Raw genomic sequence first — 25,507 nt, 5'->3', positions numbered from 1 at the left:
AACATTTCTTAATAAAATATGAACATAAAAATTGCATGTTTATGTTCAATTATTGTGACGTGTTCATATTTTTTTTTTACTAAATATTCATTTTTTTGCAAAATGTTCAATTTTTTTTATTAAATGTTCTAAAGTATATTCGTGGTGCACCAATTTCTATGTGCACCATGGTGCACATAATACTAATTGATTTTCAACACGCAAATTGATAAAAAAAATACTATTTAATGATGAGTGAACCCACTAACGGAATTTGTTAATGGCAAGATAATAGTAAGATGTGGAAACTAAATGTATTTTAACTTTATAACGTAGAAAAACTGTTTTTTTTTTTTTTTTTTTTTTTTTAACTCCGCCTCTTCATCCCCTGTACTCTGTCTTCTCCGTTGAAGCGTGCTCTGAGTTCTCCATTGGAGCACCTTCTCAGCTTTCTCTCTATTAACGAAGCTTCTAAGGTTAGGTTTTTGTTTTTAATCACCGAATATCAATTCTAGGGTATTGCCGTATAGTTTCACAGTATCATCAATTTAATTGGTTGTTAATTCAATTTAGGGTTCTTCTAAGGTGAATTATTGAACTTTTCATATAATTAAATTATTGAACTATTCATATAACTACTCAAGTTATGAATAATTATAATAAGCGACTTCATTGCTATAAATTTGCTATTCTTATTATATTCTAACTTCTAAGCGAGGTGAATTTAAAGTGAATTTTCGATCCTACATTAATTATTTAAGTTTAAATATTGAGGAATGTATACTTGATTAATTCAATTTAATTGGAAATTGGAAAGGAATGCGCTTTTTATTAATTTTGTACTGTGATATTACTTTGTTTGTGAAATTGTATAAAAGCCATTTTCTGACCTGTTTAATGACATATTACTTTGGTTTAGGGGTTTGGTAATTTGAATTGATAACACTATGAGAAAGGGATTGAATTCGCGTGGTGGTCGTAGCGCTCTTAGGATTTTACAGCAACGCTTCGAGGATTGTAATTTTGAAAGTGAGGAGGATGGTGTGAGATATCTACGTAAGACATATCCGGAGTACAGGAGGTGGAAAACCGCAATACTTTCAAAAAATGTTAGAGACGCCCTTTCCCAGCTTAAGCGGAATAATAGTAATGGCGGTAGAGATGGTCAAGTTCAACAATCAACATCGACTTCGGGATTAGTATCTTCATCCCTTGATTCAGGTTACGAGGAGGATTCCAGTCCGAAATTTGACTTAATGAAAACAATGTTGAGGGAAGCCTATTGTGAACCTGATAAAACAGAAGAGAGTATGGAGGAGAAAAATGAGAAAACTATAGAATTATTAGAAAAGGATGAGATTGAGAATATTGTGATGCTTGAGAAAACTGGTGGAATAGGAAGTAAAAATATGGATTTAGATGATGGTAGAGATCAGGTGCACAAGCATCCCATGTTTAAGGATTTTGGTGGCATGCGTGAAGTATTGGATGAATTAAAATACAATGTGCTTATCCCACTTCGTTACCCTGAACTCCTCAACCGGCTGTGTCAGTTACATGCAGGGCCACCAACAGGAATTCTATTGCACGGGCCTCCTGGGTGTGGTAAGACCATGTTGGCTCAAGCTATTGCTAATGAAGCTGGCGTTCCTTTGTATCAGATTGCATCGACTGAGATTGTATCTGGTGTTTCAGGTATGTCAAATCCGAACTAGCTTATACTATGTATGTTTTTGATATCTTTTGTGGCCTTTAAAGAGCCTACTATTGTTGGTAAAACTGTAGAAGGGAGAGAAAAGGATGAAAATGTACATTTCTTGCGACATTTCTTTCTTTCCGTTCATATTTGAGTTTTTTTTTATTTTATTTTTTTTTTATTTTTAAAATGGGGCATTGGATGATAATTTTGTCACCTTCTTAATATGTCGTAAAGTTAATGAATGGAATAAAGCAATCAGAATTTTATTTTCTTGGCCTACCGTCTATTTAAATTAGGGTTGGTTAAAAGGCTTTTCTTTTTTAAAGAAGAAAGGCTATGTGACATTGCTTATGGTGTCTTCAGTGTGTCGTTGTGCACCTTAGGTCATCATCTTAAGGCTTTACATCTTCATGATGTCTTCTTTGGCCTTGCTTATGATGGTAAATGATATATATGTTAGGATTTACTTTAGCAGTACTTGATGCTTCTTGTGTTTTCATATTGAAGGTGAGTCAGAAGGAAACATTCGTGAGCTTTTCTTAAAAGCTCGTAGGACTGCTCCTTCAATAATATTCATCGATGAGATTGATGCCATTGCGGAGAAAAGAGAGAGCTCGCAGAAAAGGCAAGAAGGGCGAATTGTCACTCAGTTATTGAAATGCATGGATACTATATGTGAGAATGCTTCTGTAGCTGGTCAAAAGATATCTGTGAGTGGGAGTAAAGTACATTCATCTCCAGCAGTTCCAGAGATTTCAGTTTCTGAGAGCAAACAAGGCGATGTTCTTGTTATTGGTGCAACCAACCGCCCAAATGCTCTTGACCCTGCATTGAGGCGACCTGGAAGATTTAACTGGGAGATTGAACTAGGAGTTCCAGATGAAAATGCAAGGTTTGAGATACTTTCGGTCTTGACACATGATCTTGGTGTTCAAGAGGGTTTGGACCTTAGAAAGTTGGCTAGGGACACAGCAGGGTTTGTTGGGGCTGACCTGGAAGATTATGTTAGGAAAGCTTCTATACATGCTATGAGGAAGATGATAAACTTAAAGAAAGATGAGGGTCTTAAGGAGTGTGCAGTTGGGCCCCAAGATGATGGTTGGTGGAAGCAACTACGTTTCATGCCTGGAGAAATGGAAACACTCTGCCCCAAAATGTCAGATTTTGAGGTAATTCAATGTCAGCTTAAACTGTAAATGTTTTCCCAAGTGTAAAAAAAGTTTTGTTCCATTGTAAAATTTGCTACTTTTGCCAATTTATTGTCATGAAATGTTTATTAGTTTATGGATATAGGTGCTTTTCCAAGTGTGTTGATGTTTTTTTCCTCCTGGACTTTGGATTGATATAGGTTGCAGTTAAGAGTGTTCAACCATCTTTAAAGAGGGAAGGTTTCTCTACAGTTCCTAATGTGAAGTGGGAAGATGTTGGAGGCCTTGGCACCATAAGGCAGGAGTTCCAGAGCTGTATAGTTGATCCTATCAAAAATCCTGAAGATTATGAGGTAATTGATTATAATTATATATTTTGTTAAGATTTCTGGTCTTATCAAATTTATTAGTTTGATAATATGTTTAAAGTTAATAGATTGCACACACTCTTAACCTACACACGTTTTGACTGTTGAACTTCTGTGATTGTTCTTCTATATATACTTTTTATTTTATTTTTTCTAATAGTCCTAATTGGCTTGTTTTACACTTTTACGTAGTCTTTGTTTCTTCAATCTTTGTAATCATTAAAATGTGTAAGATCTAAGATGTGATTTTGTGTTTTGCAATCACTAAAACTAATGTGGAGTAGCATTCTAGACTTTGTTATTCGAGAATTACTGATTACTACTTGTATTAAGTTATTTATTTTATTTTTTCTAATAGTCCTAATTGGCTTGTTTTACACTTTTACGTAGTCTTTGTTTCTTCAATCTTTGTAATCATTAAAATGTGTAAGATCTAAGATGTGATTTTGTGTTTTGCAATCACTAAAACTAATGTGGAGTAGCATTCTAGACTTTGTTATTCGAGAATTACTGATTACTACTTGTATTAAGTTGTTATCAATTAGAATAGGCTTCATGCTACCATTAGTTTATTATGCAATTTTTATTTTTATTTTTTTATTTTGAATAGTCTTTTGCAATGTGCAGTTTGTATTCTACATGCAGTTTCTTATTGGATCAATGTAATTAGTATTTGGTTTGCTTAGGATTGTTGCATGTGTAGCAATGGTTTATCGTTTGTCTACTTTATATTTAATGACTTGTAGCCATTAATAATTAGTACTTCATTTTACACATTATTTAAAGTGGTCATTGATATATCATTTTGGCAAAAATTTTATGGTAAAAATTACAAGTCAATATAGTGTAACAATGCAGCAATTAGCTGTCAAAAAAAAAAAAAAGAAAAAAGTGCAACATTAGATATTGTTTTTCAAGTAACAGCTCTACACTACAGGTCATATTAAACTATCAATACACGATACAATGTGGGTAGGAACTTGAATATTGTGATCTTGTCTACTTTAAATTGGGCTTAGGGAGCTATGGGTTGCCAAATAAAAGTTCAATAATTGTAAAGTTGTAGTTTAAAAACTAAGATATGGCTGTAAGAGCTAAGTTGGGTGGGTAAATCGGGAATGGGTAGGCGGATATTACTTTAAATCCACCACCTAACCACTACCCATGGTGGGTATGACTATTGTACCCATACCCGCCTAGTCGCCTACATACCCAACCCTGCCGGTGTGGTGTGGAACCCGCATTTTTGTACCCACTTGCATCCCTATCATAGATACCTCTCCATTCTATACGTGTGTTAGAAGTTGATAATGGTACATGGTTTGATTGATTTTCAGGAAGTTGAAGAGTATTTTTTTTACAATATTAATTTATTTATTAATTTATTATGGAGGAAAGCACATGTATTTCAGTACAACTAGTAGGTTCTTGTTAATGAGTGTTTCATGATAAGCTGCTGTCCTTTTTAATTGAGAGAGGTGTATCCGCTTTTTTAAGCCTACTTGATTTGATGCTTCTACAAAAGTCATTGGGAATCCTTGCGGTGCCCGTGATATTTTGTCTTTTTTCAAACTGACTTTATAGTAGGTCATTGCAGCTAGAATTTTTTTACACCATTTCAACTTTCAAGCCAGTGACTGTTGATCTGGTTCCCATGTCTGCTTTTATGAGCAGCATCTTATGTCTGATGATCTTGTATATTGACTCTTAATTCTGCTGACATTATGCAGGGAATTGGAGAAGATTTGCCAGCAGGATTCTTGCTTTATGGCCCCCCTGGCTGTGGTAAAACGTTGATTGCCAAGGCTGTTGCTAATGAGGCTGGTGCAAGTTTCATTTACATCAAGGTCTATTTTTACTGTTCCCTGCTGTAAAATCCCCCCAATCCCCCTGGGTCTGTTTGCATCTTTGTTTTCTGGGGACTGGGCCTTTAAAGCATACTCACCTTGCTATGAAGCACTGAATCTTCTGTTTTTTTTTTTTGAAAAAACCTTACCAGGGTCCTGAACTTATGGACAAATATGTTGGTGAAAGTGAATTGGCTGTTCGCAAGATCTTTAATCGTGCAAGGACATGTTCTCCATGTATTCTCTTCTTTGATGAGGTATGAATATTTTTCTTGAAGTTATAATTATTGTATTAAATGTTCACATTGTTGTTGCTCGTTGCTAGTTTCCTTTGTTGGCTTGTGAGTTTTAATATAGCCAAGAGAGGCAAATTTGAACAGCCTTTCGGCCAAGCATTGTGATGAAATATCTTAAAGGCAAATTGTAGTGTAATAGGCAATGGGTTTATCTACATGATGAGGTCGCTATTGCTTTTTTTTCATGAAACAGTTGGGACATTGTCTTTTTTGAGAGGAGAGAAAGGAGGGGGGGTTTGATCAAGCTTTCGGCTTTGCATTCTGATGGTATATCTGAAAGGAAAGTAGTTGTGTAATAGGCAATGACTTAATCTAGGTCACTATTACTTTTCTTGATGAAATTTGCTAGATAGTTGGAGCTTTATTATTTTTTTTTTTAAATTTTTTTGTGTTTGGGGTGAGGTGGTGAGGGGGCGGGGTTTACATGGTGCTCTGTGCCTCTGTGACACTTTTGTATTTGTTTGGGGTGAGGTGGTTTGGGGGGTTGGGGGTGCGGGGTTTACATGGTGCTCTGTGACACTTTTGTATTTATTTTTTGGTGTGGCTGGAAATACAAAGCCAGAAGTGGTAATATTATGTTAAACCAAACATTAATTTCCCTAACCTATGCGAAAGTCTTGCAATCCTAGATCAATGCGGAGTATCAGTCTATATAATGTTTTAGATGCTTATATACGCCTTGAGGGCTGCATATAACATTACCCATTTTAAATCCCAATTTGCCCCAACCACAATTTAGTGACTAAATCATGTGAATCCTTTTTATATGGAGAAGACATGTGAAAAATGATGTATGTATTATTGATTGTATGTTCCTTTTTGAGATGAATAGTGGGATGATTGTAGGCTTAAAGCCTTGAATCACCTCAAATTACTTGCTTCCTTTTGATATGCTCCACTCATATTGGTGTAAAAGCCTCTAATGCTAAAAAATTACGATGCTCGTATCTATGATTCAACTTTCCACACCCTCCCTTTTCTTGGTGCATTTGTATTTGGAATTCCAACTTTCCTTGTAATTTTGTGAAATGCTGCTTGAGAGTCTTAGCAAACTAAATCGTTTCTTGTTTGAGATGTTAATTATTATCAGCTATGTCTCCTTTTACAGCCATCTGCTATCCAATGGCATGTGATCTATTTCCATTTGTTTGGTCTCATCATGAAATACTGTGTTTTTTGCAATATCTTTCACCTCTCAATCATCAAATCTAATCTTGTTGGGTGTTTTCTTTAATCTTCCGTGTATACATTTTGATAGTAAGAATAATTCTACATTTCTAATAATTGATTGTTAGTGGACAGCTTGCCCAATCCGAGATATTAAAGCAATATTTAATACCTCTTGATCTTAATCTCTTGATTGTTGAATTGTCAAGTGACGGCCAAACAAAAGCTCAAAGTGGTTGCCCAGCTCGCATTATTTACCTAGAGTTGAGATATATGCTGTCACTAATGCACTCGCATCCCAAAAAAACTTATTGGAAACTTAAATTAAGATCTTAAAGCTCTCACCATGTCAAGGATGTAAAAATTCTTCCTTTTTATATGCCCATTCTTTTATATCCGTGTATTGCTAATTGTGTGTATCATAAGAAGAATAGGACTACAAGATAAATTCAGGAATCAAATTCAATTGATGACATTTGAAAATGCTGAACTTGTCACAGGTGGATGCTTTGACTGCAAATCGCGGAGAATCTAGTGGGGTTACTGATAGGATACTTAAGCAGGTTCTTCACTTTGTACCACTGTATAGTTTGGTTTATTTTTCACATGGGCACTCAGATGTTTAAAATCTTAAATTGTCATTGCAGCTTCTTATTGAGCTAGATGGTGCAGAGGAAAGGCGGGGGGTTTATGTCATTGGTGCTACAAATCGGTATACTTTTTTATTTTTATTTTTATTTTTATTTTTTTTTCCATTACTTATCACTGCTAGTAATATGTTTTATCAATGCCAAAATCCTCCTATATGACAGTCTTTATCTCAATATTCTAGACTCGAGTTGATAGATCGTGCTTTATTGAGGCCTGGAAGATTCGAGAAACTATTATACATTCCTCTGCCTAGTCCACAGGAACGTGGCTTGATATTGAAAGCTCATGCAAGAGAGAAACCTATAGATACCGATGTGGATTTACTTGCTATTGCAGAGAGAACAGCTTGTGATCATTTTAGTGGCGCTGACCTTGCTTTCCTGGTTTGTTCACCCCATTCCTGGTTTCTTATCTTTGCTATGTCTTTATCACAATTCTGGTACTCCTACATCCCTCAGTGGATGTTCATTAAAATCTTGATATTCCTTTCAATTAGCAATATAGGATAAGTATCTTTTTTTTTTTTTTTTTTTTTTGGAATACTGCTAGATGCGGCAAGCCAATAGGTTTGCTCATGACGAGATGCGATTATTGAAGCAAAAGGGTGCAGGTGCCATTCCTTGGATAATTAATAGTAGTCATTTTGAAAAAGCATTGGTGGGATTGAAACCTTCTGTTAACAAAAAGGTATAATTGTTTTAATTGTATCATTGGTGTTTTAAACTAAATAAAAATGACTGTCTAACATGTCTTGAATATTCTCTTATTTCTATGTGGGGGAGCAGCAAAGAGATTTCTATGATAATTTGTCGCCAACCTAACCAATTTCGAGACAAAAGCACTGAACACATGTGGAGGTATAAAATACTTGCCTTCATTGAGTTTGTTCTTTATAGTTTATATCTTAACATAGTCATATAGTTTCATTGCCATGTTTTAAGGCTATGTTTAGCTCACCTAAAATCTGGTCTGAATTTATCTGTTCTAATCTACTCTTATCTGATTTTTTTCAAGTTAAGAATGTAAATAAAATTATGACTATTTATTTATTTTGATAGGAATATTATTATTACTCTTATTCAAATAAATAATAGAGTGGTAAAAAGGCGGATTGGTGTAAGGAATAAGGAGTAACATAAGAGTGGGTCGAATTAGGTAAATATTAGACCTTGTTTGGTTGACATGAGAATTAAATTCCCATAGGAAATTGCATTTCATGGGAAGTTATTTCCTTCATGAAATTCCTAGGAATTTCCTAAATTTGTTTGGATGGCAATATGGGAATTTAGAAATCCCATGAATTTTGATTGACCTAGGGGGGTCTAGGTAATTTACTTCCCTTGTTTTGTGGAATGTTAAGTTCCCATGAATTTTTACTTCCCTCAATATATATTTATTTATTTATTTATTATTATTATTATTTTTTTTTTTGTGTGTGTGTGTCAACCAAACTTCTCAATTTATCAAATCTCATGAATTTTCATTTCCCCCATTTTATGTTGTCAACCAAACAAGGCCTTAAAGGTTAAGGGAGTAAGATCAGGGGCGCAGCTAAAGGGGGGCCAGCAGTGGTAGCCCAATCCCACGGCCCTTATTGGCCCTTGCAAGTTTTTAGGATATATAGCAAACAACTCAATTGAATAATGTTGAGATTTTGTTGGCTTAGTGGTTAGTGAGTTTAGAATTTTGCACATGGTTGAGGTTTCGATCCTTCATATTGAACAATTTTTTTTTTAACTCCATATACTTCTTCTTAATTAACTCCAACAATATTATTAGATCTTTCATCTTATTCTTTTCTCTATTTTTTTGCCCGAATTTTCTACTAACTTCTTCAAGTCGATTTTTTTTTTTTTTTTTCGTTTCTTCAATCTTCTACTTTTATTCAATCACGTAAATTTTTGTTTTATAAACTACCGGCTTCATTTTATTTTTCGTTTCTTCAATATTCTACTTGTATTCAACCACGTAAATTTTTGTTTTATAAACTACCGGCTTCATTTTATTATCCGTTTTTTCAATCTTGTACTTGTATTCAATCGCGTACATTTTTGTTTTATAAATTACCGGCTTCATTTTTTTTTTCGTATCTTCAATCTTGTACTTCTATTCAATCACATACATTTTTGTTTTATAAATTACCGGCTTCATTTTATTTATTTTTTTCGTTTCTTTAATCTTCTACTTGTCTAATTGTTTACTACTAATTTGTCTGTACATTCCTTTTTTATGTGATATGACATGTATAATCATGAAAAAAAAAAACTCTTTATTTTAAGAGTAGTTGATGTCAACTAGTGGATTTTACACAAGTTTTATACATAGAAAAATAGGTTGCCAACAATTTTAACATATATGTAAATCTATTATTGACATGATTAGATATTGATTCAACCATCGGCCCCCTTGCTAAAAAATTCTGGCTCTGCCCTGAGTATGATAGATATTTTTGCTTATTAAAAATAGAATAAAGATATGGGTACATCAAATTAAAATATCTTAAAGCGAAATATGGCTACATCTATCAAAAACAAAGGGAGTATTGTTATTGTAACTTGCAAATATGTGAAATTAACTGAAAATCCTATATACAAAGCAATATAGTGTTGTTTTTAGCTTTTTATATTCGTGTTTAAATTACAAAACTGTAAAAAACAGAACTTGTATGACAAGTATTTTTCTTGTTTTGGCTATGCTACTTCATATGTAGGTTTTGCTTTTTATAAAGAACCTATTTCAATCAAAATCTACCTCTAAAAGGAAATGCATATTAATACTGTACAACAAAATAAAAAAGTTACATCTCTCTCATGTTACATGTGCATCATACTTACAATTGTACCATGCAGATAATGCATTCATTCATGCTCTCATTAAAGCTGTCAAAAATGAAAAAAAATTATATTTAGGCAAAAGCTAATGAGAGCCCCCGAGAAGTTAGATAAGAGAATTAAAATGCAAATATTAGAGTAAAATTAACATTAATTATACCGAACACGACGTGTGATTTTGTCATGAATTCCTGACTTAATATCATTTTAACCAATATAATTTATTCTTATCTAACGCCTCGAAGTGCTCGTTAGCAAGATCCTTATAATTATTACTAACTACTAAATGGCGGTGATATGAATGGTTCCTCATACATGGGATCTTTATTCATGTATTGATCTAAAATAATTCATGTTTTGCTCATGTTCGTGGAAAGGTAACTATGTTCATGTATTGGCCAAATTTCTTTTAAAAAAGAATTTTGAAGTGAGGATCTCCTGATACATCGCCCCATGTACGAGTACTCTTGAATGAACTCCGTTTGCTATGGTGATGAATCTAAAAGATTCTTATTGTCGCATGTTGAGAATGGTTATGCTGTGGTGGTGTACTCTGGTGCTGGACCTGTTGGTGTTGGTATTACCATTGCTCGTTTAACTTTCTCATTACAGTGAGACAACGAGTTATACTTGAAGGCCCGCTTCTGTGAAGAATTCATTTTGGGGATATTTAAAATGCAAACCATTGCATATATGAGGTTTATTATTAAGCTGATTATTGTTATCAATTTTGAATTAATATTATTATCTTTTTGTAAAACTTCATTTTCTTGTTTATGGAATTTTAGTTATCTATAAACTATGGAATATGAGGGTTATTATTAAGCTGATTATTGTTATCAATTTTGAATTAATATTATTATCTTTTTGTAAAACTTCATTTTCTTGTTTATGGAATTTTAGTTATTATCTATAAACTATGGAATACTCTTGTGGTTTCGTCCCATATGTGCCTATTGTTTTAGTACGATCTTGAGATATATATTTGACTATCAATATTTTCCATTATGTATCAACTAAAATTATAAAAAGTTTATATTATAAATAGGTATAAATATACATGTTGAATGTGACAATACTTTACCATTTTTTTAAAATATAGGAGACTTTGTCAAAAGACACATTTTAATCCTTTTGTGAAAAACCATTTTTTTACAAAAATGTTGTAAAAAACCACCAAGAAGATCTCAGAAGGCTAACTGGAAAGTCACTTGCGTAGGGCTCGAGAATCTCATAAGGCCTTAAATCTGAATTTGCAAAAGACAGTAAGAACTTCATAGCTGAGACCAAGGTTCAGAAGGAGCCAATTTATCTTTATAATTGATGATGGTTGTCCTCAAAAAATTTGGATGATAAACAGAAATCAGACAATTGCTTTTATAATTGGGAAAATTTTTAAATTACCACAAAAAAATGAAATTATTTTTTAACTAACCACCCGTTTAATTTTTTATTTTAAATTACCACCCCTTCAATTAAATAAATGCTCAGATTACTACTCATTTCAAAATTTCGGTAGATTTTCCGTCTGTGGGCCCCACCTAATGCTTATTTTGACCCTTTTGACTGATTTTCCTCCGATTTTTCTCTTTAAAAACTCTCCTAACTTCGATTTACATTTTCCTCTTTGAAATTTGATAGAATTTGGTGAAGAAAATATGAATCAAAGTATAAAGAGCGTTTTTAAAGAGAAAAATCGGGGAAAAAATCAGTCAAAAGGGTCAAAATAAGTGTTAGGTGAGACCTACAAACGAAAAATCCACCGGATTTTTGAAATGGGTGGTAATCTGAGCATTTATTTAATTTAAGGGGTGGTAATAAACAGGTGATTAGTTCAAAAATGATTACATTTTTTGGTGGTAATTTAAAAATTAACCTTATAATTGCTATAAAATATACTTTAGATCAGAAACATAGATTTACATTCTCGACTAACTTGTAAGCTGTACTACAGATAAAATTATCGTACAAAAATATACATAATTATAAGTTCATAATCAAAAAGAAAAAATTTACATCATTATCAATATCTAGAAGGGCCAGAAATCATGTTGAGGCTTCTTCACCAGAATATGATTGTACTCAGTGTTGATTAATTTTGAGAATTTAGACAAACCCATGTTAATTAATTATACGGATTTTTCACCAAATACCAGTGAGTTAAAGCTTAATTCACCATATACCATAAAAAACTTTCTGATATACCATATAACCTTCAGTTTTACGAAAATGTCACAACTTGCCCTTTTCGTTAACTCAGTTAGTCATTAACGTTAATTGTGCCACATGGCAGCTTATAATTGGTTCTTATTAATATTCTTTATTTAATTAATAACTTTAGAGAAATTATTTTAAATTTTTTTTTAAAAAACACCACCACCTTAGCCACCGCCACCACCAGCCTAGCCCTGACCCTACCCCGAGCTGGCCGGCGATCGTCCCCCCTCCTCGCCGGTGAAATTCCCGACCCCAGCCACCTTTCCCTCCGGAATTCCCAGCCACCACCTGCGAGTTCCCCTATCCCTCTCGAATTCCCAAGCACCACCTACGAATTCCCCTTTCCCTCCCGAAATCTCCAGCCACCACCTTCGCGCGGCAGCCTAAATCCACTCCCACACGTCGGCGCCGCCCAACTTGCCGAAAACCACCACCCCGAAACCCTAAAACACCAAAATCAAAACCCTAGATTTTGGTTTTAGGATTTCGACATACGTGATGGTTTAGTTTGGGGTGGAAATGGCACCAATAGGGGCGAAATTGATTCGTCGGCGCGGGGGAGGGTGGTTTGGGGGCTAACCGGTGGTTAGCGAAGGGTTCTTCGAGGGAGATGGGCTGTTTCGCGACCGGTGGTTTGATTGTTCTTCTAGGATTTCGCCGGTGGTTCAAGAGAAAGGGAGTATGGCGGCCCGACGGGGGTATTCTCGTTGAATTTCAGGTCAGTGCGGGGGTTGTGGTCGGAATTCGGCGCCAGCGCAAGGGTTATGGTCGAGTTTTTCGCCGACCGGTGGTGGCTGGCTGGGTGGAGGGACGTGGGTGGCTGGAGGGACGGTGGTGGCTGGCTGGAGGGACGTGGGTGGCTGGGTTTTTTTCTTTTTCTTTTCTTATTTTATTTTTTTAATTAAAATTATATAATTATTTTAAAATTAAGTAATTTAAAAGGGAACCAATCATATGTTGCCACGTGGCCTTAATGACTAACGGTGTTAACGTCCGTTAGTCATTAATGGCATGTTGTGACATTTTAGTTAAACTGAAGGTTATACGGTGTATTAGAAAGTTTTCTATGGTATATGGTGAATTAAGCTTTAACTCAGTGGTATTTGGTGAAAAATCCGTTAATTATATTACTTAGGCAAAGGTGTTGTATATAATTAATAAAGAACATTATAGCAAGTAATACATTAAAGGAAGGTTAGAGTTCTCGGCAATGAGAAATTCTGTTTTGGAAGACATAGATGCTGCCCCTGTTTTGTTGCCCGGTCAGCCGCCCGGTCAGGGTGGTGCTAGCCCGACCGGGCGCGAGGGTGGCTGGAAAATCTTCCTCTCCGCCGCCCGATCGGGCAGCCACCGCCAGATCGGGCGCGAGAAGGTGACGAAACTCGTGTTCTGGAATTTGGGTAGCCGCCCGATCGGGTTTCCACCGCCCGATCGGGCGCGAGGGGACTTGATGTCTGACATTTCAGTTGGCCCGATCGGGCGCGTGTCATGCCTACTTTGTATGGCTGACGGTTTTCTCTTTCTTCCTTGTTCTCTGTTGGAGTATTTCTTGCTCGTATATATATATGTTCTTGAACATATGTTGGGATATATATACTTAAGAAAAATCAGATTTATTTTTCTTAGAAACCTTTTGCAATTTCCTAATTATCATCATCATAATTACACAAGCTTTATACATTGAATTGTAATCATCCTACTTGTGATTGCAATTGTTTCTTCGTTGTATCTCCTAAGTAAATTTCCGTGAAAACCCGGTTGTAGTTTAGGGTCGGAATTATACTTTTGGGAAAGTGATTCCATTCACGCCTCGAAGTTTTCCGGTTTAATTGTTTGCGATTTTTGTGACCCTTGTTCATACACAAATTCCCCAACACTCAGGTCTTGATGTCTGCAATAAATAAGAACCACCATAAATAATGACGCAGGACATCTACCACAATCCTATCAAATTAATAATTTAACGACCTTTCCCTCTCCTTTGCTTAAAACATACAGCAAGAATTACAAAATTACACTATCCTATAGGAAAATCCACTGGTGCATGCTGATAACTACCCATTTGAAAAGCACAATTCCAACACAGGTAGCTCAATTATGAGAAAACAATAACAGTTTTGGAAGATACAATAAAGGACATAACCAAGCATGTTGATTCCTATGGCTGGCTGTTTTACACGAAAATCAAACATTTAAGAATTATTGCTATATAGCATTCAATGTTGAGAACAAAGTAGATCAGATAGTCCAGTAAAACAACACACTCCAGCTTATTGCATGGTCTATCAAACTCCTGTGAGTCTGTTACTGGTATTATATCAATAGCATGTTCATTTATAGCTATCCCATCTATAATACAAAAAGAACTTTGGTACCTCCGCCCCCCTTCCCCAACCCCACTTCCCCACCCACTACCTCTCACCTATAATACACTTTCATTTAATCTGTTGTAAAGAGAAGTAGATTGATGCATGATACTATGTATATATTTAAGGTGATGGGTGCCTTTTAGAAAACCAAGGTCATCTATCTAAGATCACTAATAATTTATTCGAGTTACATTCGGCAACTATGCATGGATTTAAAAGTCATGTGAAAGTGATACATTTCATTTGCAAACTGATAAGTAAATGCAGATTGAGCTACTCCATGAAGGGTGATGGGTGCCTTTCAGTATAGAAAGAACATTTAAATGAAGTAACATCAATAACAATTCACTTTATTTATTGCCTTTAAAGGTAAAAAAAAATTCACTTGAAAAAGATACCAATTCATTTGCAAATTGGTTAAGGAGATGCAAACTGATTACTTGAGTAAGGCATATCAGCAGAAGGTATGTTACATATTCTTTTTACAAATACAAGAATTTGTAACAAAGAATAGACCACTTATAAGAAACATGTATGATTGGCTGATTGCTACATTCTATTGCAGCTTTCTATCAAATATGAGTTTTATTGAACAGATAATTTTACTGTTCAGAAAGAATAGTCGAATTGTCCAAATACCTCATAATAAAATAAATAAATATAATAGCCAATCCTGCTCACTGGCTGGCTGGTTGTGCCCGGCGTCGTCAGTTGTTGTATTTTCTATTTTAGTTTTTTTTTGGGTTGACAGTTGTTTTTGGTTGTTGTTCCTTTTATTTGATAGCTCTTTTGTCAAAAAAAAAAAAAAAAAAATATAATAGCCATAATTTTACTACAATTACTAGAGTACCCCTAAATTAAGTTGTCTTATACCCAATTTATATCCACCCCTCCCTTTAATGGGGGATGTTTGGACATATAATCACGATTCATTCATATTATAAAATTACAAAATAGTATAGGTAACCTTTTCCTAACAAAGGGATAATTTTATAGAAGATATACACAAAAAATCTCAAGTTCTCAACTATGGATTGTATATTTGTATTTCTATAGCAATCCCAACTATAAAAAATACTTGTGTAATCCTAACTATGGGAGGATTTTTCCCAAAATGATCCATGATTACCAGTAATTTGTTCAACCGCTAATTCTGTTTTATTGCATTCCTTCCTCTTTCTCTCTTTCCCACCTTTCATTCTCACATATGACCCATCAGCTCCCTTGCCCTGCCAACAACCGTACTCCCTACCCAATCACCCTCGTCCTTTCCCCCACCAACAAATCACTGCCACTAAGTCTCCTTCCATCTTGTCGCCGTTGAATTTGCAACTTCCAGCCACTACCATCTGTTATACTAATAAGCAATAAAACAGAATTAACTTATCTCTTGATGCGTGAACCAAACTGACAATAGCCGCGTCGTGGAGAACCACTGACCTAAAAGACGATTCCGCGCTACCTCCCGGTGCAGTAGACAGTTGTGGTCGCCCTCCAGGATAAGCACGGCGCCGGAGTTTATGTGCACTCACAAACCCGACTGGAACTCAGAATACTTGCCTAGAAAACAGAACGAGGAGAACATGTGTTTAGATAATTTTACAGAAGAGAGAAGGCTGATTGTGTTGTGTGTTTAGACTGAGAAAACCACCGAGTATTTATAGGCCGAAGAGGAAAAACGGGAAGCATAAAAGGTGGGAAGAATCTGGCCAAGAAAATATGCAAGTTTCACCTGCCTGTGCTGCTACAGCCTTGGCAGCCGCCTGTCGAGGCTGCAGCAGCCCAGGCAGGCTGCTGTCGAGGCTGCAGCAGACATGGCAGCCACCTGCCGTGGCTGCTACAGCCTTGGCATGCGGCTGCCGGGGCTGCTGTGGCCTAAGCGCGGGCTGCCTTCGCTGTCCCGGCAGCGGGGGCGGCTCCCTCGGGTGTCCCGGGGCGGCGGAACTTGCATATTTTTAAATTTTTTTTTTTTTAGCAATTTTAAAAAAATAAAGCCATTTTGAGCCGAAATAGCTTCTCACTTGCCTATTTTCTTCATTTCTCAACTTATAAACTCCTTGCATCTCAAAACAACTCATAATGACATATTTATAAGTGGTTGTCATTTGAAATTACATAAAAATCGCCAAGTTCTAAGGTTTTGGGTCCAATTCATCAAAATCAAGGTCATTTGAGCCGAAATGGCTACTCACTTGCCTATTTTCTTCATTTCTCAAATAATAAACTTATAAATTCTCAAACCATATCATAATTTCATATGTATAACTGATTGTGAGTTGAAATTGCATAAAAGAAGCTAAGTTCTAAGTTTTTTTTGGCAATTTTAAAAAAATAAAGCCATTTTGAGCCGAAATGGCTACTCACTTGCCTATTTTCTTCATTTCTCAACTTATAAACTCCTTTCATCTCAAAACAACTCATAATGACATATTTATAAGTTGTTGTCATTTGAAATTACATAAAAATCGCCAAGTTCTAAGGTTTTGGGTCCAAATCATCAAAATCAAGGTTATTTGAGCCGAAATGGCTACTCACTTGCCTATTTTCTTCATTTCTCAACTAATAAACTTATTCATTCTCAAACCATATCATAATTACATATGTATAAGTGATTGTGAGTTGAAATTGCATAAAAGAAGCAAAGTTCTAAGTTTTTTGGCGCATTTCATCAAAATAAAGTCAGTTTGAGCCGAAATGGCTACTCACTTGCCTATTTTCTTCATTTCTCAACTAATAAACTTATACATTCTCAAACCATATCATAATTACATATTTATTAGTGGTTGTGTGTTGAAATTACATAAAAGAAGCAAAGTTCTAAAGTTTTTGGGCCCATTTCATCAAAATAAAGCCATTTTCTTCATTTCTCAACTTATAAACTTATTCTTTCTCAAACTATTTCAGATTTCGCATGGAAGCAAAACTTCAAAGAGAAAGAGGGTGGAGAAGCCTAAAATAATTGATCAACCTAAGAAGAAGCTAAGTGAACAACGGTCCAAGAGTGAACAAGCGTCGAAGTTGCACTCTTCGAAAGGTTCACCCATGCCACCTACTCCACTTGTTGAAGACATTGTTCTTCAATCGCTCTCTGCTGACATGACCTTTCTTCACAACCGTGCTTGTCATTTGGTCGATACCATGGAAGTTGCACTTCCTAAGGCAATGTTCCACTATGATGAGGATGCAGTTGCATGGACCAACAAAGAAGATGTGAAGGAATTTCTACGTGGTGCAAAGCTTAACATTTCCCTCATTCAACCATTCATGAGGTACTTCAATGCCCACATAATCTATACTTTTTTCAAGTTATTCAAATTGATGGTTATTATCCTACATCTCATTAATTATTCAATGTTCATGCACGCAGAGCACTACAGGAGCACTTAACTGACACTGATTCTCCTTGTAAAGTTGGGTGGTTATGCCCCGAGCAGTTATCCACTACTAGAATCATAGGCAACCCTCATGATGTGTTGTACTATGTTGAACAGAGTATCAGGGAATCAGAGCGTGCGGGAGTCAAGTTCATATTCGCCCCATGTTATAGAGAGTAAGTCTAACCATGTCAAATTCAATCGATTTGGCCTCATTATATGTTGACTCCTAAATATTAATTTGCTTGTCTATTTTGAACTTATGTAGGGAGAATTGGAGCATCATGGTGATTTGTAATTCCACTAACACAATTTATCACCTTGATTCAGCTCGATCATCGGAGAAGTGGCTCGTGAAGTCTATATTGCAAAAGTAAATATATATAGCAACCTAGTGATGATTATTGCTAATAATAACTAATTTAGTAATCATACGACTAATCAAATTTGAATGTACTTTTTTTTACTATAGTGTTATGAAGAAGCTACATTGTCGTGCTCCAAAGGGTCCAACATGGAAGTCACCGTTGGTAATTTACATGATATTGTGGTTATCTTGAAAATCTATGTTAGTAAATATTTTCTCATTTCCTTTGCATGTTTCACTGATGTGATTTATTTGTCATACGCTAGTGCGCACAACAAGAGAATGGACTTGATTGTGCTTTGTATGTGATGAGATTCATGCTTGACATTGTGACTCATTGTATGGACACTCAACAGCTTGATGAGGTAAGTCCTAAAACTTATTGAAATGCTATATTGATGTGATTTCTAGCCTTAGACACCTAATATTACCCAACAATGGCATGTTATGACAAACAAAAAGGCCATTTCACAAGAAAGGTAGAAAATGGGCTGAATAGAAGTCATATGGGCCATATTTGGGCCATTTTGTTATAATATGCTCTTTTGATGTGATTTCTTTCCTTATACACCTATAACTAGATAATATTGACGTGTTATGAGATAAATAAAGTTCATTTAATAAGAAATGTAGGAAATGGGCAAAGTAAAGTCATATAGGCCATATTCGGGCCATTTTGAGTAAAAAGCGTCATAAACCTTAATAAAATGCTCTCCTATACAATTTTAGGGCTTACACACATACAACTACCCAACATTGATATGTTATGAGAAAGAAATAGTTCATTTGATAAGTAATGTAGGAAATGGGCTACATTGAAGTCATATAAGCCCTATTTGGGCCATGTTGAGTCAAATGCGTTGTTAAACTTATTGAAATGCTATATTGATGTGATTTCTAGACCTAATATTACCCAACACTGACATGTTATGAGAAACAAAAAGGCCATTTCACAAGAAAGGTAGAAAATGGGCTGAATAGAAGTCATATGGGCCATATTAGGGCCATTTTGTGTTAATATGCTCTTTTGATGTGATTTCTTTCCTTATACACCTATAAATAGATAATATTGACATGTTATGAGATAAATAAAGTTCATTTAATAAGAAATGTAGGAAATGGGCAAAGTAAAGTCATATAGGCCATATTCGGGCCATTTTGAGTAAAAGCGTCATAAACCTTAATAAAATGCTCTCCTATACAATTTTAGGGCTTACACACATACAACTACCCAAAATTGACATGTTATGAGAAAGAAATAGTTCATTTGATAAGTAATGTAGGAAATGGGCTACATAGAAGTCATATAGGCCCTATTTGGGCCATGTTGAGTAAAATGCGTTGTTAAACTTATTGAAATGCTATATTGATGTGATTTATAGCCTTAGACACCTAATATTACCCAACAATGACATGTTACGAGAAACAAAAAAGCCATTTCACAAGAAAGGTAGAAAATGGGCTGAATAGAATTCATATGGGCCATATTAGGGCCATTTTGTGTTAATATGCTCTTTTGATGTGATTTCTTTCCTTATACACCTATAACTAGATAATATTGACATGTTATGAGATAAATAAAGTTCATTTAATAAGAAATGTAGGAAATGGGCAAAATAAAGTCATATAGGCCATATTCGGGCCATTTTGAGTAAAAAGCGTCATAAACCTTAATAAAATGCTCTCCTATACAATTTTAGGGCTTACACACATACAACTACCCAACATTGACATGTTATGAGAAAGAAATAGTTCATTTGATAAGTAATGTAGGCAATGGGCTACATAGAAGTCATATAGGTAATATTTGATAAAATACATATTGTTTTGCCTAATTAATTAATTTTAACATAATGTTTTTGTATTTCAAGTTTTGCAAGGTCCAAAAGGATGGTCCGTTGACAATCAAGGATCTTAATGAAGTTCGTGACATGTTGGCGTCTTTTATCACCTTCAACATGTAAATGGCATTGTAATTGTAAATTATTTATGTTAACTTTTGAAATATATAACTTATTATTCATTATATATTTACTTACAATTATTTGTATATGTAAGCAACTTTTTTTTTTTTTTGTATTGCGTTTGGGAATATTTATATCCATATATATAATTGAATTCTTGTTTTTAATATTATTTTTGTATCTTATTGTAATAATTAACAATATTATTATTATTAGTTATTATAATAATAATATTATTAATTATTATATTTAATATAATTGCTGGAATTACAGGTTATGTTATTATTATTGCTGGAAACAGGTTTTTTTTTTAAATATTATTGCACAAAAATTAGAAAAAAAAAACAAAAAAAAAATATTTGATAAATAGGCACCGGTTAGGCACGAACCGGTGCCAAAATAGCTACCACCAAAAAAAAAAAAATTGGCGGGAGAGTTGTTAAAGGCATCGGTTAACCGGTGCCTAATTGGGCATATAGCACCAGTTAACCGATGCCTATTTTACCTTATGGCACCGGTTTTGAACCGGTGCCAAAAGGTGGGTTTTTGGCACCCCCCACATAGGCAGCGGTTCAAACCGGTGCCTTAGACCGGGTTTGAACCGCTGCCAAAGTCCTATTTTCACCTAGTGAAATAAATCTATTATTGGCGATCACTTGAATTATAATCAAATTAACCTTAAACAAGATTATTAATTATCTTATTAAGCGTGATTACAAATACCAATTCCCTTTAAACATGCATAAAAGGCGTGATCAAGCAATAACAATAAATATAAAGCAGCATGATAATAATAAATAATAATAACGATTATAATCATCATAATAATTGTTTTGGGTGTTTTTGTCCCTTGGGAGAGTTACATCACAAAGACTGGTCCGACTGAGCTGTACCTGCAAGAACAACGAAGACTCCGGATGGTGGAGCTCCGCCTCCAACGATCAAGTTAGTAACTTGAAAGAGAATGAAGAGTACGAAAATTTAGGTGGGGATCTGCTTGGATTCCAAGATCAGGTGTTTCTCTGATGAGAGAGAATGTAGGTGTAATAAATGATTGAATGTGTCCCTCAAATAGGGAAATATCTCTCTATTTATAGGGTCGTTGGAGAATGTGCCCCTATCTAGGTCATTTGACCTAGATTTTAGTGGGCTGCGCCGTTTTGCGGCGCTTCTAGGGATTTGGGCCCTTGAAGGCCGCCATTTCAGAGGCTTATCTGAGGGGGCCACGTGTCAAGAGGATATTGGGCCACTTGGGCCATCATGTGCTCTCCACGTGGCCTCCTCTCATTAGTCCACCTGTTTAGGGTATTTTTACCCTAAACATTTGCCCCTCACAGGGGTCACGTGCATGTCACGTGACACCTGTGACACGTGTCCACACATCAAGGGTGAACAGTAACAACGGATAGTAATTTGAAATTCAAACGAGGATACCCTCGTTTCACTCTTCTATAAATAGAAGTTTACCCCCCCTTCCTTTCTCTCACTATTTCATTTTCTTTGACTTTCTAGAGAGAGAAAAAGGGGAATTTTAGAGAGAGATGCTCTGCTTCCGTCTGCATCAGGATTTTCAGGATTCCCGCGTGCTAACGTTGCAACACCCGGTTCACCGACTGTAGCTGTTTTTAGATTTTCCAGAGCTAAAGTAAGGTAACCGCCTGTACCATCTTTAGCTTTTATCTTTTTCAACTTGTATACATTCTTTCTCCGCCTGTATACATAGTTTATAAGTAAAATTAGTTCTCAATCCACACACTCGGCACTGCCTAGGACACTCAGCCGGTCTCCCGGAACGGCTGAGTCTAGAACAGGGGGTGCCTTTTCTGGACTGTCAGAATTGCTGTGCTCATCTCCGAATTCCTCCCTCTCTGTGTCTGTGCAGGACACAATGGCCAGAGTCAAACAGACGGCCAGAAAGTCTAGGAGCCGGCGCACTATGGCAGTGCCAGCTGATGATGTTGTTCCGGATGGGGAACATGAGGATTTGGAGGAGAGTGGCGGTTCTGATGAAGAGGCTCCCTCTTGTTCCGGGAGCTCGGACGTATGGGAGGAGGGCGGTGAAGAAGCCGCCTCCTCAAATGGATCCGGCGATGGTGAGGCCGATGAAAGGTCGAGAGCCAAAACTTCAGGCTCTGACCAAGATAACTTCGCGGCTGACTATCAGCAACCGGCGAAATTCGCTGATAACCCCAACCCAAAAAGGATTAGAATGCTACCGGGTGACATTGCCTTGTTAAAGAGTGGTTTCAGGGCTTTCAAAGAGAAGCACCCCTTTGGAAAGGGGTGGGATATTATCGTCCCACCTACTGATGCAGTAATGGCATGGGACGATGACATCGATAATGCAGACCACTACTTTGTCTCCTACGAGGCGGTTATAAAAGCCGGCCTTCGGTTCCCCCTCCATACCGGGATTAGGAAAATCCTAAAGGGGTATGATATGGGAGTTTGGCAGCTCACTCCTAACTCATGGGTGAACATTTTGAGCTACATCGCCGCTTGCGAGCTTCAAAACCACACTCCCAGCTTCTTCGCCTTCGCTCATATGCATTACTTGAGCAAGGCCCCAGGCGGTCACGGGGCATGGTACACTCTTTCCACCTTGCCCCAATATTTGATGAGTTTGGACAAGATGTCCAAGTGGCCCGGGTGGAAGGACAAGTTTTACTTAATCTCCTCACCAACTCTGAGACACAACCGCACCCTACACCGGTACTGTAGACACCTAAAAATATCTCCCCAAAACCAAACCCGATGATGAACAACCTTTCACCGCCATTATTGGTCAGGTTGAGTATTTAATCTTGGAGTGCTTAAATCCATATTTCCATTTCATAAAACCAACCCAACTCCTATCCCATTTCCCCAAACCATAACTTATTTTCCTCTTTTCGTGCCTTTAAACCCAAAAATAATTCATTTCGTGTCCTTTAAAATAATTCATTTCGTGTCCTTTTTATAAAAAAACGTTTAATCCTATTTATTTTGGTCCATAATCTAGGTCCAATGATTAAATATTTGAATGGGGCTTTAAAATAGCTTTCCAACGATATATTATAAGCCCAAATCCGAGTTATAACGAATAAGTTACGACCAAAATATTAAATTGAGTCCAAACCGAACCTAAGCCCACCTTACATACGACCCAATGATCATGTGGAGGGTCCAAATGATTTAATCCAATTCCTAAACCAATAAGGATTAATTAGAAACTTCTATAAGTTTATGAAAGATCCTAATTATCTTTTTTGAAAAGATAAGATTAAAGAGTTTGAAATTGAATAAAACTCCTTTTTTTGAAAGTCCTAATTTTATTCGAATTGAAAGACATTCAAAGATAGACAGATATTATTTTCTTGACTCATATTTTTTATCCAAATTTTATATGGTTGGATAGCCCTTGAAATTATCTTTCCAATGATATATTATAATATCAATTCCGAGCTATAACGGAAAAGATATGAATAAAATGTCAAACTGTATCCAAAACTGACATTGTCTCACTATTTCGGCCATATCTTTTATTATATAAAATATTTTGAACTGATTCTAATTGGGTTAGAAAGTAGACTTCTAAAGCTTTCCAACTATATCTTATTTATCTTATTCCAATTTTTGGATAAAAAGATATGATAAAAACAAAAACCGCAAAAACTGCTGTCTATTGCAAGAGTTTTAATCCGATTCAAACTCGATCTTTTCTTGATTCTTCGACCCTCTTTTTTCCCTATAAATAGAGGTCATATCACCCCTTTTTCAATCATCAACAATCTTGATCATCAAATCATTCTCTCTTCCTCTCTTTTACACCAAAAATCATCCTCTTCTTTCTCTCCCTCATATTCTAAGCCTTAAATCTATATTTCTAATTACACCATTCTTCCCTTAAGTACTCCAAGGAGTTCATACTTAACCCAAAGTTCTATAATTAAACCAAGGCGTGAAAGGTAGAATTAACTGAGGGTTTGGACCAAATCAACTCTACTTTTTATTTAATTTAATTTCCATTTACTTTATGTTTTTATTGAAGTTACTAACAGTTTATTCATGATGTAGCAATTTAAAGGAATGCGCGGAATGTGAGTAATTAATTAATTTAATAACTCTTATTTTATTTTAATATTGCTAGCATCATGATTAGGTTATTTTATATTTTATTTGACTAACGCTATTATTGTTGAATTGCTTCCAATATTAATGTTTATTCTATTATTGTTATGATCACCATATTGCATGTTTAAAGGGAATATGTAATTGAAAATCACGACTAATAAGATAATTTGGACAACCGGTTTAGGTTCTTTTTTAATCTTGTTATTTAATTCAAGTGATCACAAGTATTTTAGAATTATGTGTTGCATTAATATTCAACCAATTTATCTTAATAATAGATTGGAGCGAATTGAATATTTTGTTTGTATGTCTTTGATATTGCAGGAATCACTTTTCACTATAAGAATCGAGTAGAGGCCAATACGAGCGAATGTGACTCCATGACTCACTTCGTACCATCATCCCCGATCCTCCTTTCGTGGTTCCGAACCATATGGAGTTAGTAATCTCATGGATTATGAATGGGGTGTAACCTTCACGGGTCAATCGTTGTTGCCTATCGTTGTCCCTTTAATCGTGGTTGCCTTTTATGATCCGTGAACGGTTTACAAGTTCCTAAAAAAACTTGTTGGCGGCTCCCGACTTTCCTTGTCCCTAATCGTATATGTCAATTGCCACTTCCTAAGAGTGCCAAGCATATTCACCACATGCTTTTACGTAGGCGCACTTCGAGCGACGCCTACAATTTGGCGACTCCACTGGGGAGGATTCTTGGTTATTTATCGATTTGAGTGATCGGTATTTTATTGAGATGAGTGGATGAGACTTGAAAGATTCTTGAATTGTATTCCTGCGATTTAATTGGCATTGTCACATATGCATATGCTTTTTAGGTTACCTATTTTGCTACAATAGTACGTGTTCTACGTATGTGGCTAGCCCGGGGGATTTAAGCTCTATCAACCCGAAAACGCTCATGGCAATAAGGGTTCATCCGAGTTTTTAAATCCACCCAAACCATGGAGTCGAGTTCGATTTCATCATGAACTCGCGGAGCCGCCCGTTGGCATACACCCTCAAGGGAGGCTGCCTTGCTAACGCGTCCAAACTCTTAATCATGGTACCCTTTGACACCCAAAAGCTTGACCATAGTCGAACATATAACTTGACTTTAGGT

The 25,507-nt window shown here is 35.8% G+C and overlaps 1 protein-coding gene across 4 annotated transcripts; it reads left to right on the top strand.

The window, feature by feature from the left end:
- The first annotated feature begins 338 nt into the window (after positions 1 to 338).
- Positions 339 to 10,853, top strand: LOC145629019 (cell division control protein 48 homolog C-like). Of its 4 annotated transcripts, none has more exons than XM_081681489.1 (12): positions 339 to 455; positions 899 to 1,674; positions 2,186 to 2,847; positions 3,027 to 3,179; positions 4,925 to 5,041; positions 5,194 to 5,298; positions 7,005 to 7,067; positions 7,152 to 7,216; positions 7,337 to 7,538; positions 7,705 to 7,842; positions 7,941 to 8,012; positions 10,405 to 10,853. In XM_081681489.1, the coding sequence occupies exons 2-11, from the start codon at positions 927 to 929 to the stop codon at positions 7,974 to 7,976; spliced, it is 2,289 nt and encodes a 762-aa protein (XP_081537615.1). In that variant the 5' UTR covers positions 339 to 455; positions 899 to 926; the 3' UTR covers positions 7,977 to 8,012; positions 10,405 to 10,853. The 4 variants fall into 4 exon arrangements, with proteins under 4 accessions (XP_081537615.1, XP_081537614.1, XP_081537612.1 ...); XM_081681488.1 differs by having other exon boundaries at positions 10,364 to 10,853; XM_081681486.1 differs by having other exon boundaries at positions 10,357 to 10,853.
- The last annotated feature ends 14,654 nt before the right edge of the window (positions 10,854 to 25,507 follow it).

This window comes from Chenopodium album, chromosome 4, assembly GCF_948465745.1.
Source record: "Chenopodium album chromosome 4, dcCheAlbu1.1, whole genome shotgun sequence".
Classification (NCBI taxonomy): Eukaryota; Viridiplantae; Streptophyta; class Magnoliopsida; order Caryophyllales; family Amaranthaceae; genus Chenopodium; species Chenopodium album.
The sequence above is the reverse complement of the archived record's forward strand: the minus strand, read 5'-3'. Positions and strand labels throughout refer to the sequence as shown.

Excerpts from the sequence above, each read along its gene's own strand:
- LOC145629019 (XM_081681489.1), top strand. The coding sequence starts at position 927 with ATGAGAAAGGGATTGAATTCGCGTGGTGGTCGTAGCGCTCTTAGGATT. Across the intron at positions 1,675-2,185 it reads GATTGTATCTGGTGTTTCAG|GTGAGTCAGAAGGAAACATT; the intron begins GTATGTCAAATC and ends TTCATATTGAAG. Across the intron at positions 5,299-7,004 it reads GTATTCTCTTCTTTGATGAG|GTGGATGCTTTGACTGCAAA; the intron begins GTATGAATATTT and ends AACTTGTCACAG.